This window comes from Natator depressus, chromosome 3 (genome assembly GCF_965152275.1).
Source record: "Natator depressus isolate rNatDep1 chromosome 3, rNatDep2.hap1, whole genome shotgun sequence".
NCBI classification, from domain to species: Eukaryota; Metazoa; Chordata; order Testudines; family Cheloniidae; genus Natator; species Natator depressus.
This window is the reverse complement of record NC_134236.1, coordinates 119717547-119737162: the sequence shown is the minus strand read 5'-3', so window position 1 is coordinate 119737162 and position 19616 is coordinate 119717547. Positions and strand designations below refer to the sequence as shown.

Below are 19616 nucleotides of genomic sequence, written 5' to 3'. Positions count from 1 at the left end.
ACCATAACATCAGCCACATTATCAGAGGCTCGTTCACCTGCACATCCACCAATGTGATATATGCCATCATGTGCCAGCAATGCCCCTCTGCCATGTACATTGGTCAAATTGGACAGTCTCTACGTAAAAGAATAAATGGACACAAATCAGATGTCAAGAATTATAACATTCAAAAACCAGTCGGAGAACACTTCAATCTCTCTGGTCACTCGATTTCTGATCTCAAAGTGACTATCCTTCAACAAAAAAACTTCGAAAACAGACTCTAATGAGAGACTGCTGAATTGGAATTAATTTGCAAATTGTATACAATTAACTTAGGCTTGAATAGAGATTGGGAATGGTTGAGTTGTTATAAAAAGTAACCTATTTCCCCTTGTTTATTCCTTCCCCCCTCCCCCCCCCCCCCACACTGTTCCTCAGATGTTCTTGTTAAACCCTGGATTTGTGCTGGAAATGACCCACCTTGATTATCATACACATTGTAAGGAGAGTGATCACTTTAGATAAGCTGTTGAGAGTAGGGTGGGGGGAGAGAAAACTTTTGTAGTGATAAACACCCATTTTTTCATGCTTTGTGTGTATAAAAACATCTTCTGTATTTTCCACAGTATGCATCCGATGAAGTGAGCTGTAGCTCACAAAAGCTTATGCTCAAATAAATTGGTTAGTCTCTAAGGTGCCACAATTACTCCTTTTCTTTTTGCGAATACAGACTAACACGGCTGCTACTCTGAAACTTCCTTACAGAGTAGTATGCTTCTGTGTCAGTAAGAGCAGCAGATGGGGAAATGAGTGCTTTATGGTCAAATCACTTGCAGATTGAAAAGTCTGATCTAACTCCAGTTCTGGATTGCTCTCTGCAAGGCCTGGCGTGTTTTCACAGAATGTCAGCATGTTTTTTTCGCAATCCTGGTCCTGTCTTTATTCACAAATTGTAAAAAAAAACAACCTCATCTAGCACAGCTGTAGCACTAACACAACATAAACAAGTCAGGCAGGAACTTGGATGGACAGCCAGCCACCTGGGAATAAAAAGTGCCTTTCTACGCTTTCATTGTTCTGGGTGCAGAACCTCTACCCTCCCCAGAAGCCCTTTTTCATCTCAATGAACTGCCCTCCCATTTGCTTTCAGCACTAGCTTTCTAAGGGCATGGCTATACTTGCAGATATATTGTACTTTGAGTTAAACCAGCCTTCGGAAAGCGCTGCAGTCTGTCCACACTGACAGCTGCAAGCGCACTGGCGTGGCCACATTTGTGGCACTTGCAGCGGCATTGGGAGCCGTGCATTATGGGCAGCTATCTCAGCATGCAAGTGGCTGCAATGTGCTTTTCAAGGGGGGAGCGTGGAGTATAGATGGGGGGGAAAGAGAGTGGGTTTTTGAGAGCATGTAAGCATGTTGTCTTGTAAGTTCAGACAGCAGCAGACCCTCCCCCCGCCTCGCTCTCACATACACAGCATGCCACACTAATGGTTGCTTTGTCTCAGAGGAGATAAGCAGCCAGCTGTCAGAAACGGAGCTTTCAACGGGCATTCCTACAGCCGATTCCAAACAATGACAAGAGCAGCCACTTGACTTAAGGGGATTATGGGACATTTCTGGAGGCTGATCAGAGCGCAGTAAAGCAACACCTCTTCCACACTGGTGCAGTGGCGCTCCAGCGAGGGTGCAGCAAAACGTTATTCCACTCGCCGAGGTGGAGTACCAGCAGCGCTGTAGCCACGGAGTCAAAGCGCTCTTTATGTGCCTTGCCAGTGTGGATGGGTAGTGAGCTAGTGCGCCTGGGGTGCCCTTATTGCACTGTAACTCACAAGTGTAGCCAAGGCCTTAGTCACAATCTGCTTACAGCTGTCTCTAGCTCCATTAGCTTTAGTGGAATAACTCACAATTTACACCAGTATAGAATCAGAGCTAAAGCTTTTATATTTATATTGGATGTTTATTTTCAAGTACAGCAGCTCCTTGATGGCAGACTGCAAGATGATCTCTCCTGTGATTGTGAAGCTTACAGTCATGCTGTTTTCTCTGCCAGAGCTAAGAGTAAGTTTATAATCAGCATCTAGAAAGGAAATAGCAATAACTGTCTTCCTGTGTAAAGTTTATCTCCTGCTAAATAAGAACACATTCTTATTTACCCTGGAAGCAGTTCTCCATTTCCATCTCCTCTTTTGGTTTGTACATCTAGACATGGAAACATGTTAAAGTAAGTGATTCCATCAGGTCTTGGCCCCTGAAGGTCAGATGAGGTCAGTGCTCACATGAGAGGATTCTTTGGTGCTGCAGAAAGCAGTGAGGATTCAGCAGTGGCACACCTTTACCTGAGTCAGTGCTGAACCAGGCCCCTGGAATGGCATGTAGGGAGTTCTCTGTATTACACCTCACCAAAGAACAGCACTTGCAGCCAAAGTCTTGTGGGATGAGCTGTAGTATAGGTGTCCTAGCCATGTTCCACTTCTAGTAACTATGGTAGGCTCTGCCAATCTAGAGTCCTAGCCCCTTTCATTTGCCATTGTGCAGCATGAAAGTTTTTCCTTCTCTCTAGAACAGTCAGTATGGCTCAGTGGAGTCTACCCTGGAGGACAAGAATAATTTTAAAGGGTGTTTAGGACTAAGTCCCTGCAGTTTCAATTGCTTATGGTGAAATTCTTCACTTCCTGGACACAGCTGTTTTGCACTGTTAAATAGCTGGCATGTTAGACTTCCTAGATTACTGCATTTTGATGGTGGAAGAAGTGATCCCTACCCAGTCCTTATTTCCCTTTGAAGTCAGAAGTAAGCCTAGTAACACTTAAGTACGGAGTTGCTTTATGGCAGGTTGGGGAGAAGTTCCCATCAATAGTATTTTTTTCCTTTAGAATTGTGATGTCATTGCAGACAAAGAAATTATGCAGCTACTGTTCTCCAAGGAACCATTTGTACATTTATGTTCATATTTTTGCTATACTAGCACTTGGAGAAAGGGGGACTACCCAAATCACTGCACAGGATAGCATTTGTTAACCAACCTGGCATTAAATCTAACTCCTAAAAGGTGCCAAATGTTTTAGGAAGTGGCTTCAAAATTTGACACACATGGAGCTGTCAATGTTTGATAGGATGCATAATTTATTAATTATAGGAAAAACACATAATATGCCAAGAAATGCATTTCCAAGGCATTTTGGAACTTCCATGGGTATCATTCAGCCTCATCCTACTACATAAAATGTGCAGTGATTGCACAGCAGTGTACTCTTCTCACATTTTATTGCTTATAGGTGGGCATGGTGAGTGTTAGTGCTACAGCTAGGAAAGTCTTGCATTGCTGTGCTCTCCAAATCTCTGATGCTAACTGAATGATCCCCTCACTTCCCATTTAACTAATTAAGCCAAGAACCTCCCAACATTTTCATTCAGTAGACCACTTCCTTCTCATGGACCCACCTTCCTCTAGCAATACCAACGTACTGCTTGATTGTTTTTCTAACTCACAGGCAGCAGAACTGAGCAGTCGGGTATTTGCCTTCTCTCCTACATTCTTTATGGAAGAAGTGAGGATGCTTTTTCATTCCTCTGCTGGCCAGGTTGCATAACCTGATGAAGCAAAGCAATGTAGGACACATTTGCACCTCACACTACATCTTCAAGTTAAGAAGCTGTATGATCTTCTCAAGAAAACAGTCTTATGGGTATACATAAATATATATTAGTCTAAGGAATTTATTTTCTAGGACTTAAACAGATTTGCTTGTTTTAAATAGTTTTATATGTCTGACATAGGTGTTACAAACACAGCTTCCCCACACTGGAAATGCACACCTTATGCTTAGATTCCCAAACCATCTCCACTAACAGATGCACAACCTGCAACTTGTGCATCAGGGTCAGCTCAAAGCTTGGTAAAAGAATTCCCCCCAGCTAAGAACCAGTTACAAAGAACTTTCATCACAGAAAAATGAATATACAAAGGCTGAAAAAATGTTGGTTTGAAAAGGTGCTTTCAGAATTTACTGTACACGTCGTAACAATTTATTTTATAAGTTGCTTCTACATGCAGGAAAGATCTTACATTTGGTGTAACATTTATACACATTCTTTACAATTTGTACATATATTTAAATGGCTGTATCAAACACTGCTCTATGGAATTTGGAAGAAAACTAAATTGAGGGAAAACAAAGTATTTATAAAATATGAACAAAACCTGTGCTACTAAAGAGCATCTGGACTCAGGCTTAGTGATTTTTTGTTTTCATGTTATTCAGGCAGATCCAGATTTTTCTTTTATTGTAAAAATATTTCACAAAAATAACAGCAATACACAACATAGTAAGGCAACAATAGAATCAACAGAATGTACCCGTCACTTATCATGGCTTTGTGGGTAAAATAAATTATTCCTTAAGTTGTTTATATTTGAGGGAAGATTCTAGCAAAAGCTGCAGTTTGGCATCCTGGCTTGCTTGTGGCATTAACTGAAATACTGGATGGTAACTATCAGAAGTTTGCCTAAAGTGTAATTGTTTAGTGGCACTTCGTTAGTAAAGACAATAACTGTGCCATTCATGTGCGGTGAACACCATACCTCATTTGCACCTACAGTATTATTTTTAATAACTTATTTGCCACACATCCTGGATTTTATTCAACACCTCAGAGGTCATGCTTCAGTTTGCACTAGAATTTCCCTCCCCCCCCCCCCCTTCCTTTTAGTGGCTGTGGATTCATTTTTTTTAAGCTGAATGGGAGCCAGTAGCATGTTGTACTACTGTGTGAAAACCTGAGTTGGGTAGTAATCTGGGGACTCCTGTCACTTGGGGTCAGAAGCGACTGGAAGTGTCATCTCTGCAGATACTCTGACTTCTGTATGGCAAAGGGGAAGATGATGGCCAGGACACAGCACTGAGTACCCTATTAGAGGTAGCCCATGGCTGAATAATATTTAATGGAGTCAGACTGCTGGTGTGAAAGAATATTTTTCCAGTTTCCTGGAATGGCTCTTTCCTTGGTTAATGTCTCTTCTTTGCACAGTGCATGGCCAGGAAGGGAGGGAGAGCCCAACACACACAAGCTCTAAGGCTTTGTTCCACAAGAACGGAATATTAAGTAATTATGGAAAAAAGTGAACAATTTGCCAGCCATCATGTTATGGAGACTGTGCTGGAAGTACATGTTGGAAAGCATAACCATATAGAGCAAAATGATCACCGAACAAAACAATCTTAAGAGATTATCTTGAGTGTGCAACTGAAACATACACAAACTTTACATAACTGCTGAAAGGAATTCCAACAAAAGGCTGAATGGTATATAAGGAAAATAAAAAATATAAAAACCATCTTTTTCTGGCTTATTCACTTTTTTTAAATGAAAAAAATACCTCATGATCTGACACTAGTTAAGAGTAAACTGGAAGAAATTATGACAAACCATGAATCTGTTTGTAATCCATGGAAATGCAGACTAGTTTTACAATTTCGAGCCCTACAACTGAGAGCACTTGCTAGCAAGAGACAGCTTTTGTTTAAAAGATAGATATGGAGGAAGAGTGTTCAAGATAAATATATACCTAAATAACTGGTGCATTTAGACTGAAGAAGTAAACATCAAATTATTTCCACTCTTTTTGCAATTCAGATTTTGTTTTTTTGGCTGACAAAGACTAATGCGGAGAACAGTAAACATCTTAAACTATTTTAACTGTTTTTTTGCAATTCAGATTTTTTTCCTTTTGGTGTGGTGTTTTTTGGTTTCTTGGATGGCAAACACTAAAACTTTTTAGTCGCATTGCCCCCAAATCAGAAAAGCACTTCGGAGTTGTTCTTCATTATCCATCCCAGTTTATTTCTACATCACCGGAAAGCGGCCAAGTGCCTGCCTCAGTTTTTGTGCAATCTGGAACAAACAAAAAGAACACATGAATAGCATGACTACTTTACATATTTAAATTACATAGCTTTCATGCTCATCTTAGAGCTCTCTGCCAAGAAAATTTCAGTTGATTCATTCCTCAAATATTAAATGTTCAACTTAGGAAAACAGTATTAGTGGATGCAGTGCTTTCCTACCCCAGTTAACGATTCTGTGTATTTATAGTGTTCATGAAAGATATCGGATTGACAGCTCTGGACTCTCCATACCTCTAGCTAGTGACAGAACACAAGATGGCCAGTGCAAGGTTCCTACACTGTTGTACCAATGTGCCTTAGCCCTGACTTGGAGGGACACTGGCAAGAGGTTCGATAATTCTTAAGGCCCATTCGGTGCTTTTCTGCAGAGACCCCGTAGTTGCCAATTGGCGCAATTTGATGGGATGCTCCAAACCATAACAGTGTATTGTTTCTTCAGTATTTGGACAATTGTCATTTGCTCAGGCAGTGATGCAACTTAGTTTAAATTAAAAAAAAAATCTCACCCGTTAAAGCTTAACTCTTTAGACTAAGAAGGTCTTGAGTTCCTGCCAGCAAACGTGGATGCAACTTACATTACTACTTGGTGGATGGGAATTCTTGAACTAATATCAAGAAGGGGGACATACACATAAACCCATTCATGCTTGGATTTAACAGACTGGCTAGGTGTGATCTGTCATGCACACTGGGTGGTTTTTTCAAACACACACACACACGACCGTAATGTCTGGACAATAATTTTAATCAGTTAGGTGTTTCTGAGGGGGTCACTTAGCTGCCAGTTACTATTTTACTCAAGAACATACCATTATTGCATGTTCTCATGTGTTATTCATAGTATTAATAGTTAATCTGGCCACTTGCCATTAAACTCGTAGGACCCAATTCTCATTTACGCTAAAGCTATTTTACACCAGCCTGGCAGTATGGGGTGGCGCTTAATTTGCAGTTTTGGCCACATTCACCCTGGAGAGAGCAGGGGTAATGCTAACTACACATATCCCTGAGCCTGCTGGGGCAGCTGCACCAGAGAGTGAAATCACCTTGCTGGCAGATAGGGGATCATTATCACCACCCTTCTCTGTGTGATTCTGTCAGACAGCTGTAAAATCTGGTAGCACTACCTATTGAAGTTGCCCAACACTGTAAGACCCTGTTTTTCAGTTGTATGCTGAACTTTAACCACTTGGGCTGAAATTTCCCAGGCTGGGTTTCTGTCACAGGCTGAATCTTTTTGAAAATTTCAGTGAAAATGGTTTAGCGATTTCTAGGAATGAGCTGACATAAAAATACATTGTTATGTACATGTTAAAAAATTCTAGCAACCTTTTCTTTTAAGAGCTCATGCTTTGGAATGGAGACTTAAAATTAGGCAGTGTTGGTGTTTTGTATCAGGAATGGGCCTTTTGCTGTCCCCATGAAAATCCAACCAAATTTGGTAAAACTAAGCCTTTGAAGTTGCAGTTCACGCATGCCCAGTAGACATGTAAAAGTTTAACAGCTAAACTCTCTGAAGATTCAGTCCTCAATGTGTATGTTCAATCCCTCCTATCTCCTAGTGCTCCCCTGACTGCATCACCATCCTTACAGGGCAACTGAGCATGCTCCAGTCATCAGGGCAAAATCTCTAATAGCTGCTCCTCTGGCCCAGACACCAGAACAGAGCAGGGAGCCGGTCTCTTGTGCTCCCAATGATGACCCTACTGGCACCCAGGCAACAGGGAGGAGGAAGTGGTCTGATATGAATACAGAGGGGGGAAAAGCTGGACTGGGGGAAGGAAAGTAGGACAGTAATAGTTTAGGACAAAGAGTCTCGGAAAACTGGGCTGGCGGGGAGGAGAGAAACTCTGACTGGGGGATGGGAAGAGGCTGGGAGATGGTGTGGAAATCATGGGGGGCAAAGCCAGGAACCAGTTGGCAGGGGAGTGGTCTCTAAAATCAGATTCGGAGATAGGGGAGACAGACTGTAAACCAATAGGCGGAGGAGGGGCAGAGGAAAAGGAAGACAGATTTGACAAGCAGATGGGGTGCAGACTCAGATGAGGGAAATGGGCAGTGGGGAGAAGACAGATCTGATGAGGAGCCTGGGCAGGAGGCTGAGTGGGACTGGGAGCTGGGAGGGGGTGGGGACAGGAGAAAGGAACTGGGACTGTCTGGGCAAGGAGACTGGGACTAGGACAAGCAGACTGGGAAGACAGGGAAAATGGGCCTGGAACAAGAAGCCCGAAGAATGGAGACTGGGACTGGATAGGCAAGAAGAATAGGATTGGGACAAGGAGCCAGGGGTGTGGAACAGGCAGAAGAATGTTCCACTAAAACACTCCCCCTTCAGAGCCTGAAGAGAAACCCAGGTTTCTTGAGACTAACCATTCTTCTACTGTCAGGAAATATCCATGAAATCCACTGGCAAAGTGCGTTTCTCTTCACCTTTTAGTGCTGGTCTCCACAGAAAATGACAATTTATTATTGCTATTAGTTACTCCATTAGTTCAAGTGGCAATAGTCTATGTGCTGTGAATATAAAAGGCTCCTATTCTACTGATGACTCATTGGGGGGGGGGGGTTCAATAAGATGCCACATGACGAAATTTCTGTCTTATCAGTTTGCATTTTGAAAAACCCTAATAAATTATGTACAAATACTACATCAGATTTGTTAAGTGAAGCATTCAAAAGTTAGAAAAAGCCAGAATTAAGGTCGCCTGTGCAAACTTAGCAAGACCTTTTGTGCGTATGCATCATTGTACAGTCTTTGATTACATGATCACATACTAGTTTTTCCCACAGGATCCTACCCCCCATTCAGTGCACTGGATGGATGGTACTCACTGAATGAGCAACTATTCAATATTTAGTTTTTTTCCTTGTTGGTCAATGTATGTTTCTAGGACTTATTTACTGCACACTAGAAAAACACTAATTAATCTATTTTCACAATGTCTGTGTGTGATGAGCGAGGGGTATTATTCCCATTTACAGACAGAAAGATGAGACACAGAGAGATGAAGGTCAAAAGTAGCCACAAATTTTAGGTACTCTACTTGAGATGCCTTGGACTTGATTTTTCAGAGTAGTTAGCATAATATAGCACTTTATACGTTCAAAGCATAGCTCCCAATGACTTCAGTTGAGCACCATAGAAAGGTCCATGAGGCAAGTAATAAGTCTGTCTTCACAACAGGGTTTGAAGAGCATGCAGTAAATAAGGCGCGTGGCCCCATACTGAACAATAAAGAGAAAACAAAATTTACTCCTGAGGGAATTCTGCACCAAAAAAATATTCTGCGCACAATATTTTACAATTCTGCAAAATTCTGTATTTGTCAAAACAACACCATTTTCAAATTTGCTGACAAATATTTTGAAATAAATTACCAAAATAATTGAAAATGGTGTGATTATATTGTGTTATTTTGACAAATAAAATATGCAGAATCTTGCAGAAATTTAAATTTTTAAGTGCAGAATTCCCTCAAAAGTACCAGGGTTCTGTGTGGTGCAATCTGGGTGTGGGCAGCTCAGTGGGCCGTCTGGGTGCAGGGGGGAATCTGGGGGCACAGGGGCTTGGTGTGAGGTTCTGGGTGCAGGGGGAATGAGACTCTGCGGGGTGGGGGAGGGCGCGAGGTGAAGGTGGTTAGGGCTCAGTAGGGGCGGGGACTGGGACTTGGTGGGGTTGGGGTTCAGGGTGTAGCTAATTGGGGCTCAGTGGGGTGGGGGTCTGGGGTCTCCTGATGCAGGGGATGAGGCTCAGTGGGGTTGGGGAAGGAGTTCTGGGTGCAGAGAACTCCTGAAATGGAGGGAGCTTGGTGTGGGGGTTCCAGGTGCATGGGTGGGGGGAGGGGTCACTGTACAGGGAGCTTCCCCACCACCCCCACTCTGCACCTGGAACCCTCCCCCCGAGCCTCACTGCCACACAGGCACATCCTCCCCCCACGGAGCAGAGCTTCCATCAGCCAGGGGAAGTTTCTGGGGCTTGATCTGACCCAGCTCTGGCTGCTCCATGCAGGGAAGGAGGAGGTGCAACTCCATCTCCATCGTCCTCCTCCTCCTTCCCCCCCCCCCCCCCCCCCCAGCTGGGACTAAGATCCCTGGGTGGCCAGGACATCACTAGACCCCTCTTCCCCGAGCTGCTTGAACAGACGTGTCTGAGCTGCCATGAAGGGTGAGTGAGCACTGGTGCAGTTTCTCTTTGCTTCCCCACAGAAACCATTTCCTGCAAGGAAGCAAAGGGATTCTGCAGGGGGCAATTTTCTGCTGCATTGCAGTTGCGCAGAATTTCCCCAGGAGTAAAAATATCAAAGAGCTGCTCATTAAGTGAGCATAAGCATTTCCTAACTTCCAGTGCTTGACTTAGCAGCTTTAATAATGTTATTTTAAACAAGTCAATCTGAGTGTAATATATTATACGTTAAGTTCCATGTGCTGCAAAGTTTTGGTTTTGGAAGTCTCTACAGAAAACGTTCTTTCCAGTTCATCCTTTGTTCCTGTACTTTTTTGTTAAATTAAATGTAAAATTGCCTTTCAAGCAACTGCTTTCAAAGAGATGTGCTCATGCAGAATGATTAATACACAGCTAGTGTTTCTGACAGATAAAATAAGTGGCCTCACAGCATGCACTAGAAACCAGCATTGATATGCTGCAGCTTACCGTTTCATAAAACTGTGCCTGCTGTTCCAGGTAGAGGCGGATCACGTTATTGTAGTCATAAATCCGGTTACTGTGGAAATGATTCATCTCCGCTGTAGTCAAAACACAGGATACAAATTAATTTAGAAAAATGCTCATCAACAAGAGCAGTTTCATTAGTTCGGATTAGTTACTGTGTTAACTAGGAGTGCAGTCTTTTTTTTTTTTTTAACTCAATTCAGCACCAAACGCAGTCAGTGCAATTACTTTGGGAATACTATTACTTTGCACTTTTATAGTATCTTTTCTCCATGGAGCTTACATTACTTTACAAACAAATTAAGTCACACAATAGGGATTCATCAGTCACTGAAATGCAGCCACGTTTGGTGTCAATCAACAGTTATATAATAGTACACAGCTACAGAGTTTACTAAATGAAATAAAAAGGATATTATATCCAATCTAAAAACTGTAGGCAAAAATGGGATTACTTAAACTGGAATTTGGCAAGGATGTTGGGGTTAACATCCACATTCTTATGAAAAGGGAAAAGCAGTAATTTTTATTAATTAGTGCAAAGATTGCTGCTGTCAAGCGCTGTCACCCAATACTGTATGGAAACATTGGTTCAGTACTGACTCTGAGGAAAGAGCATCACTTACTGAATCCTCAACATCTTGAATTGCAGCATCTTGGTCTCTCATTCAAATACTGACCCAGCCTGCCTATTTAACTTGCAAGATCTGATAGAATCACAGAATTTAGCAGTTTGGCTTGTGGCTAGGTATGGAAGTAATTCTATAGAACACAATCAATACCCAGCAGATAAGATCTACCCTCAAGAAACAATCAATGGCCTTCATTAGTTTTATATCCTGATTCAGGCAAGCACTTAAAAGATTTTGTTTGGGCTGGAAAGTTTTCCCGAGTACAGCTCTCTCCCATAAAGGGCTCCAGCTACTCCTGTTCTTTGAAACTAAAATGTACTTGCACCAACTCTAAAACTTTGGCTGTAAAAAACAAACACTTTGGTACGAAGTAAAATACCATTTGCTTTTTTTCAGACTCGAATTCTCAATAGCAAATGCAGTTGGGGACATTACCTAGAAGTAAATTCTACTAGCAAACCTCCTAGGGAGGCAGCATTGCCTAGTGGCTAGAGTCCTGAACTGAGACTCAGGAGGCCTGGATCCTACTCCTGACTCTGCCACTACCTGCTGATGACCTTGGGCAAGTCACTGTCCCATTGTACCTCAGTTTACCCATCTGTAAAATGTGAGGGTGCTGACCTAATTTGTAAAGCTCTTTGAGATCTATGGATGAAAAGTGCTACATAAGAGCTAAATATTCTTATTCCTAGTGCAGCACAGGATTTCCCTTTAAAATTTTCCTCTTAACTAGTCTTTCAGAGTCTGTAACATTGTCACTGAACTTCAAGTTTGTTTTACCTTGTAATGCATAAGCCATGGTGCTTACACGCTTCACCATGTTCTGCTTATCCTGTGGTGTTATTTTACTGGTTGCGACTAATTTATCGCTTTCCTTCACTTTTTCTATTGCTCCCTGTTAAGACCAAAATGCAGGATGATTAAAACAACAATCAATTAAAGGTTATCATATTAGCTTAAAACAGGGGTTCTCAAACTGGGGGTCAGGACTCCTCAGGGGGTTGCAAGATTATTACATATTAGCCCCCACCCCAAACCTTGCTTTGCCGCAAGCATTTAGAATTGTGTTAAATGTATTAAGAAGTGTTTTTAATTTATGGGGGGGGGGGGTCGCACTCAGAGGCTTGCTATGTGAAAGGGGTCACCAGTATAAAAGTTTGAGAACCATCGGCTTAAAACAACAACTCGACAGACCCATAGCATGTGTACAAATCTGATTTTGCCTTTCAGTACTTTCCCCCAAAATGTGGTGTTTAATTTTAGATATCTTCTGATTATGCCAGTGGGGGGAAATGCCAGAAGACATGAGCACTGATTACAAGCACACTGAAACAGGGTTTGATACACAAAAGTTAACATACATATTTATAGGAGGGGATAATAGGCCAAGCTTCCAAAATATAATGGAGTTCTAGATGGACCATATCTAAACACTTCCAGCTTCCAAATGCTTCTAGGACCTATTATCTATTCATCCAAGATTTGTGCAATGTAAACTGCTTCAAGAGAACTTATTTCCCAAAAGGACCCATTTACTATCAGTGACTTAATGACGTTTATGTAGCCTTTGACTAGTAGGAATATTTAGTCATTTGTACTTTATTTGTGGGAGAATTAAGGTGTGCCTGGCAAATCAGCTACTTAGAATGAGCCCCTTTTTTGTGCTCATACAATTCTTTATACTATAATTTTTTCTGTATTAATATTGGTCTATTCTTATATCAGATGGTCACATTAGCTTCATTAGTTGTATAAAGGTAAAGGACATTAAGAGCCTCCACCACTATAAACTACTTTTAGGGTTGAATAAATGCTGATGAAAAGCTAGAAATTTCATGATTATTGCTAAAAGAACAATAGTTTTGAAAAAGGCCTTCAAAAAAAAAAATTCCCTCCTCCCCTGAGAATTTCTCATTTGCAAAGATTCTGTTGCTATCTTCCTACAGGTTTCCAGCAATACGGACATTAGGGGTATGGGCAAATTAAATATCTGAGTGCAGGACAGGCAAAGTATTGATTTTACACATGCACATTCCTCCCTTTTACTCCCCACTATGCCCCCAACTTCATCTATCCTGTGAACTCCTCTCCCATCCTTACCCCACCCCCAAAAACAGTTACCTTGTGAGCTCCTATAATGTCAGGGAAGCAACCAAGAAATCCCTTGTATTCATGATTAGTTTCCATCAGAAAATGGAGATCTTTCCTTGGCTAATAAAGAGAATTCAGCAATTATTAAGAAAGAAATATTTATGTCATATTAATGTCAGAATTTAATAGAAAGTTAGACATATTGAACAAGAGCTGTAAGGCCAAAAAAATATCGAGAGGCAAAAGAAAAAAAAATTATAACATGAGAAAAAGATTATTGTATTTAAAATTCGCTGCCACCCAATGTAAAGATAACTAGTTCTAGATAAAGACAAGAATTTATGGATTTTGAACACACTTTAATGTCCAGTCTTTAGCTGGAATACATGTAAAGGCAGTGAAGATTGTCCCATTATTTTTAATATATAAGGCTATATCAGGGAACAGAAGTTCGGGGGCCTCAGTGAACATAAAATCAATAGGGTAAACACTCAATGCCACTTTTAAAAAGCTTGTGTTCCATATTTTACTTAAATTATTGTAGCTAGTAATCTCAAGGTTCCACTGAAGAGTTTTTCCAACCACAGCAGTGACAAAACAAATTATCCACAAATACAGTGCAGATAAATGTACCCAACCAGCTATTACTTTCAAAAAGTTAAGGTGTTTTAAAAAAACAAATCACTTCCTAATGTAACGATGGATTTGAAAATAACTTTGGACTCTGGAGATTAAGCATTACATGAACAGTCAGCAGGTCCTAAACAAAGCCAAATTTAAGGCCTGAACACTGAGGCAGGTACAGGATCCATTTTTTAAAATTAGGGACTTAAAAGTTAAACCTGATGAAGTAATGAGACAAAACAATACATATGAGGGGCAGCATGATCTAGACCCAAGCCACTGTCCATACTAAGAAAGTTTTTGAAAAATTTCCCATCATTGCTTAATGGCATTAGTAACAGTGGGAGACCTAGTAGACAGCCTGTGCTGACACCACAAAGTCGCATTTAATCAGTCGGAGATAATCAATTTGATCTATTGAAAGCCAAGATGTCTGATACAAAGGAGATCCTTTTCTAGCATCATTCTTTCAGCTGACATAGAGAAGAGAAATAATTTATAATGCAAGTTATTTCTCCTGGGGGAATTCTGTGCCAATGCGCAATGCAGAATTTAACGTTGAGTGTGGAGAATTTGGTTTCCCCCGCAGAAGTGGGCTGCAGTGCTGCTAGCTGCCACTAGGGGATGGTGGACCTGGCAGAGCCCAGCTTATACATCGAAGATGCTGTGTGTGTGTTGGGGGGGGGGGAAGGGAGGGAGGGAGCTAGAGGGTTCCTAGCAGCTGCAGTTCCCAGCATGCCCCAAGGGACGGAGATGGCAGTGTGCGGGGAAACTCCATGCAAGCCTGGGACCAAGCATCAGGCTGTTTCTCCCTCTGGATCCCTGGGCTCTGTGGGGGGGGAGAAGGGGTTTCGGGTATCTGGGCAGGGAGGGGCCCTGTAGCTGGGCTCGGCGGGGGGGAGAAGGGGACAGAGAAACAAACTGGGTTGTCATAGGAGTTTTTTTAACTCTCTACTCCTGGGGTGGGGGGGGGGGGGGAAGAGAGAGAGAGAGTGTTTTGTTTCAGACCTACTTGCTGACAGGTATTTTGAAATAATTACCAAAATAACTGAAACCGGTGTGATTATGTGGTGATATTATTTTGACAAATAAAATTTGCAGAATTTTAAAATATTATCCACAGAAATTTTTCATTTTTTTTTTTTTGCGCAGAATGTCCCCAGGAGTAAAGTTATTAAAAAAAAAAAAAAAAAAAACTTAACTTATAAGGCAATTTTGAAATATTGATTTTCTTATGGATGTAAAAATGTATTAAGTAACTCTGCAAGAAAGTCAGAGCAGAAGGAAAACGTGATCAAATCCCATTGTAAGTTGTCGTGTAATGTATATTGGATTGACTTGCATTCTATTAGAGTTTTTATACCTGTTCTGCCACCAGACTGGCAATTTCTTCATACGTTTTTCCTGCTTCTGTTATTGCTTCATTGAGATCAGATTCTCCTAAAAATATATTTCAAATTAAGGTGGAGTAACAAATTCACAAATACAGTTGCTGAATAAACAAATGGATTTCAAAATCAGGCTAGTCTCGAGTAATGAAAGCCTGTGTGCTGCTGTAGTTATTATATATTTACAAAAAATATACAAAAGAGAAAGGGAGCAAACATTGTTCAATTCTGGTATACTGGTATCATTAGCGAGGGGATGGCTTTTAAATTACTAACGTGATAAAAAGGCATATTTACATATTCGGCATTCAACTTGCACAAGTTAACTACAGTGACCGGCGCTTTGTGTTTAACATTTTTATTAATATTTAATATTTTTAATATTTAATATAACACCTATTTTTAAAATATTTAATTACTGCATTTATAAGGAAGGATAGGGATTGTCAGAGGGTAAGATAAGCCGACTAAAGTAGGGGAAGAACCTGTGTAGACACATTTTATTAAAATTAGGAGAACAAAAAAACCAAAACCCTATAGTTAAAAAGATGTGTGTCTCGCAGTTAATAAATAATGACTTTTCTTTGATGGTCTAACTAGCAGTATTGCTAATCCCAAGCTTTCAAAAGTAATGAATCAGGCCCCGGAAAATCATGAGATTTCCAAAAAAACCCCAAAACACAAAACAAAAAACCCACCCCACACATTTTGGGTTATTTCTTCTTTGCCATCTGGATTCTAAGCCTTTAGGATACACTTCAGTCACATTTTCAAACTTTGCTCTTCAACCATGAAGACTAGAGACTTGTTTTTAAAATAAAGGTTGAGATTCTCACGATTGCATGCCTCCCGGAACTGGGGCTTTAAGAAAAATACCAAATACTGTATGAGCTGGTAACACTCAGAGCACTACGCAGAACAAAGCGTAATAACCATGAAATTCTTAAGGCATTTTTGAGTCTTCCCAAAGAATGATTGTAATGATTTTCCATCCTGGCCTTAGCTTGTTCAAGTCTTCTTGGCCAACAGAGAGTTATGAAAATGAGCTGGTGGAGCATATCTGGCAGGCTACCAGTAAGCATTATATAAGAGCAACTGCACACTATCCCCTTCTCATGAAAAGGGATCCCAACTATCTCCTTTTTTTTGGCCTGACAAATGGTTTGACAGTATTATTATGGATACAAATACATTGACTATAGGGGTACTTCTCCATTTTCTGAAGATCTTATTTACTAAAGACAGAACCTATTATTAATAGCAAGGGCTTAATGTTTGGCAACTGAAGAGATGCACCAGAATAAAACTAATTTATGAGTCATATTTTTACTAAAAGAACCAATTTGAAATTTAGCAGCTGCTTTTTCTCACCTGTGTGAACTGATCAGAGTTAAGAAGAGGGAGAGATATTAAAGTCAGGGTATGTCCTAAAGGAGGAGAGGAAATAAAGGAAGACAGAGTGGCAATCAGATCCAGTGTTCAGACTGTTTCATTAGCGTGATTTCAGAAACTGGAGAGCTCCCAGATGTGTGCACTGCTATAAGCTGCAGAACTTGAGTAATATCTGAATTTCTGGACTTTGATCAGAATGGTGTCTGAAAAATGTTTCTCTTTCTCCAATGTTTTAAAAATGTTTAGTCATGCCATTTTCTGCCTGCCTGGAGTTCTGAAATAATAATTTTGAAGGTAGATATCTTCACAATAAAAGACTTCAAGATATGTAATTCAGAGGAGATCCCTTCAGAGGCTTGAACTACAGGGAAAATTTTCAAGGACTGCAATTTCCTAGTTTTGCAATTCCATAACTGCACGGGGGAATCTTTCTGAACATAAAGACAAGCTGCTGTTTAGGTACCTTTCTCCTGGGCTATATTTGAGACATAATGGAGCACTGGTTGAATTAGAAAAGGAAGTTCTGGGTGGTGCTTCTAATGAGGGCGGGGGGGGGGGGAGGGAGAGAGAGAAGAGTATCACAAGTTGATTGGCTTTTCAGAACGCTAACATTTGCCCCTTCCCATCTTAGCAAGGGAGGGTATATGCATGTGTGTTTCTGATTGGGTGGGCAAGGTTATCAGGGACTGCCCCTCACTTTCCTCTTCCTTGTCCATAATGCATCCAAGAAACCTTCATGGATTGGAGCTGGGGAGAGTGGAGCAGAGCATAGCATAGCTATAGGGTGGTGATAGGGCATCCCAACCCACCTCTTTAAAGAGGAATCAGGGTGTGGAAGATGGCAAGGTACAAGTGAAAAGAAAGATCTTTTTTCTTTTTACGAATACAGACTAACACGGCTGTTACTCTGAAAAGGTACAAGTGGTGTCAGAAGGGGTTCCATAGGCTACCATCAGCAGAGGGCATGAGGTCTTGCCTCTATCCCAACCAAGCTGGTTCACATGATCCTTTCAGTGATAGGAAAGCACAAAATACAAGGGAGAAGGAAATGTTTTTATTCCTTGTGCAAAATTAAGCAAATGTGTGGAGGCCCCCATAGCACTCAGTGATAGAGGAAAAGCTCATTTCAGGGGAAAGGAGGGTGATCCTCAAGTCCAAGGCAGGACCAGGAGATAGATATGGCAATGTTACAAAAATCCCCATCTCCATTAAATTAGATACACTGGTTTATTCCAATAGGGCAGACAGGTCAGATGTTAATGGGCAAGTTTTTAATCCCTCATTCTGGGAGAGAGTTCACATTTGGGCCAAGAAATTGAAGCCAAATTGGGGGCTGGACCACGTGGTTAGGGCCAAACACGAACAAGAATTTGTAGCTGAAGTTGGTGGGAAGTAGGAGGAGTTCCAATGCCAAATCTTTGGTTATTCCCTTTACAGGTGGGGCCTTACAGGAATAGTGTTTTATTCACTCAAGGCTCCTTAGTGAATCTTCTATTGTGCTTGGTCTGCTACTCCTCATTAAATGCTTTTATGTGCAAGGTTAAAATAAATGTGGCTGGGGTGCTCAACTGACAAAGGGTGAATTAGGGGTGAATCTGCCTGAGGGTAGAACTAAGACTTTAGTCTGTGTGATTTTCAGATTAAGGGTTGTTATTACTCAGATATGGCCCTGCCCAGGAGCTGTCCATATCACACCCAGCTTTTGAACGGTTTTGTATAATGCGGGAATGAGCTGTTATTTGTGCAGTGTGTTTACCCCAACTGATTACTATTTGAAGCTTCCTGTTCACTAGAGGAGATATGGGGCAGGTGAGTGTGTCCAGCTGCAGGGAACCTTTCAGCAGATGGCAGGATGTTTGGGGTTCCCTTTAACCATAAAGGAAAGAGAAAAGGATTCACATGCAACAACTGACATATTTAGCATAGAATTAGACATAGCAGAAGGGATCCCTCCTCCCTGGGGATAATTAGAGGGCTTATGGGTATTGATTCAGGGAACTAAAAGCTCTTAAAAGCAGCAAACCCACTAAAGAACAGTTACAGATGATCCTAAGGGATCCAAATTTGACTGTAAGGTGGAAATGCCCAGCAGGGCATTCTGTGAAAACCTAGTAGCTGCCCCCACAGGTGTTAAACAGCCCTTGTTTGTCACTGTAACAAACAAGATATGAGAGGAGGGTGGGGCAGGAGAAATGGGGGGAATTCCTGAAGGAGTTCAATATAGTGTCATATTAGCAAGCCAACTGGAGATACATAGATACATTTGGTGTTAACTCAGGTTTTACATCATCAAGAGGATTGATGTATTCAAAAGTGGCCTAAGGGGTGACTTGAAATGCGTGTACACATTAGCTGCCAGTTAGTAAAGTCTGTGCAGCTAATGCAGAGGTTATGCGCCTGTGTGTTGCACTGTTATTAAATATCTTTTCACCACAAGACAAATTCTTTGTATTGATACTGGTTTTGCCAATGCTCTCAATTTCAGAAGGGCAGATTCTGGTAACTAATGCTGTTTGCCAGTCAAAACTGGTTACCAACAACCCTGTTCTCCATGGAACCATAGCTACTGACAGCCTTAAACACTGGCAGAGAACTCCATTGACAAAGACATTCTAGGTTTTCACGGCAGGTTTCATTGAGTTCAGAGTTAGGAAAGGCATCTGCTCAGGATTGGCCCATTGCCAAAAGCTTCTGGTGGTGAGATATGTGGTGTGACTAGTGCACCACAGGTTGGCAGCATCCACCATGGGGCCAGTCCGTTTGTTGCTAGCTGACAGGATTTGCAGAATAATGTGGGGAGTTTTATTAGGGAAACTTGCCCAGGGTGAGAGGACCCAGCATGCAGGTCAGGCACCCCCATAGCCACTCAGATTTGGTTTAGTTAGGGCCTTGCCTATACTTTGCCATTGTAGAGGGAAAGCCGTTTTA

General features: G+C 41.4%; 1 protein-coding gene across 2 annotated transcripts in view; it reads right to left on the bottom strand.

Annotated features, from left to right (window-relative positions):
* Positions 1-4693: 4693 nt before the first annotated feature.
* Positions 4694-19616, bottom strand: part of SNX9 (sorting nexin 9) — a 93794-nt gene continuing 78871 nt past the window's right edge. For both annotated transcript variants that reach the window (XM_074948685.1, XM_074948686.1), the window contains 5 exons: positions 15272-15348; positions 13315-13404; positions 11974-12088; positions 10544-10635; positions 4694-5878 (listed from right to left, as the gene is read on the bottom strand). In XM_074948685.1, coding sequence (XP_074804786.1) covers positions 5831-5878; positions 10544-10635; positions 11974-12088; positions 13315-13404; positions 15272-15348 — 422 coding nt within the window. In that variant the 3' untranslated portion in view covers positions 4694-5830. The remainder of the gene's footprint in view (positions 5879-10543; positions 10636-11973; positions 12089-13314; positions 13405-15271; positions 15349-19616) is intronic.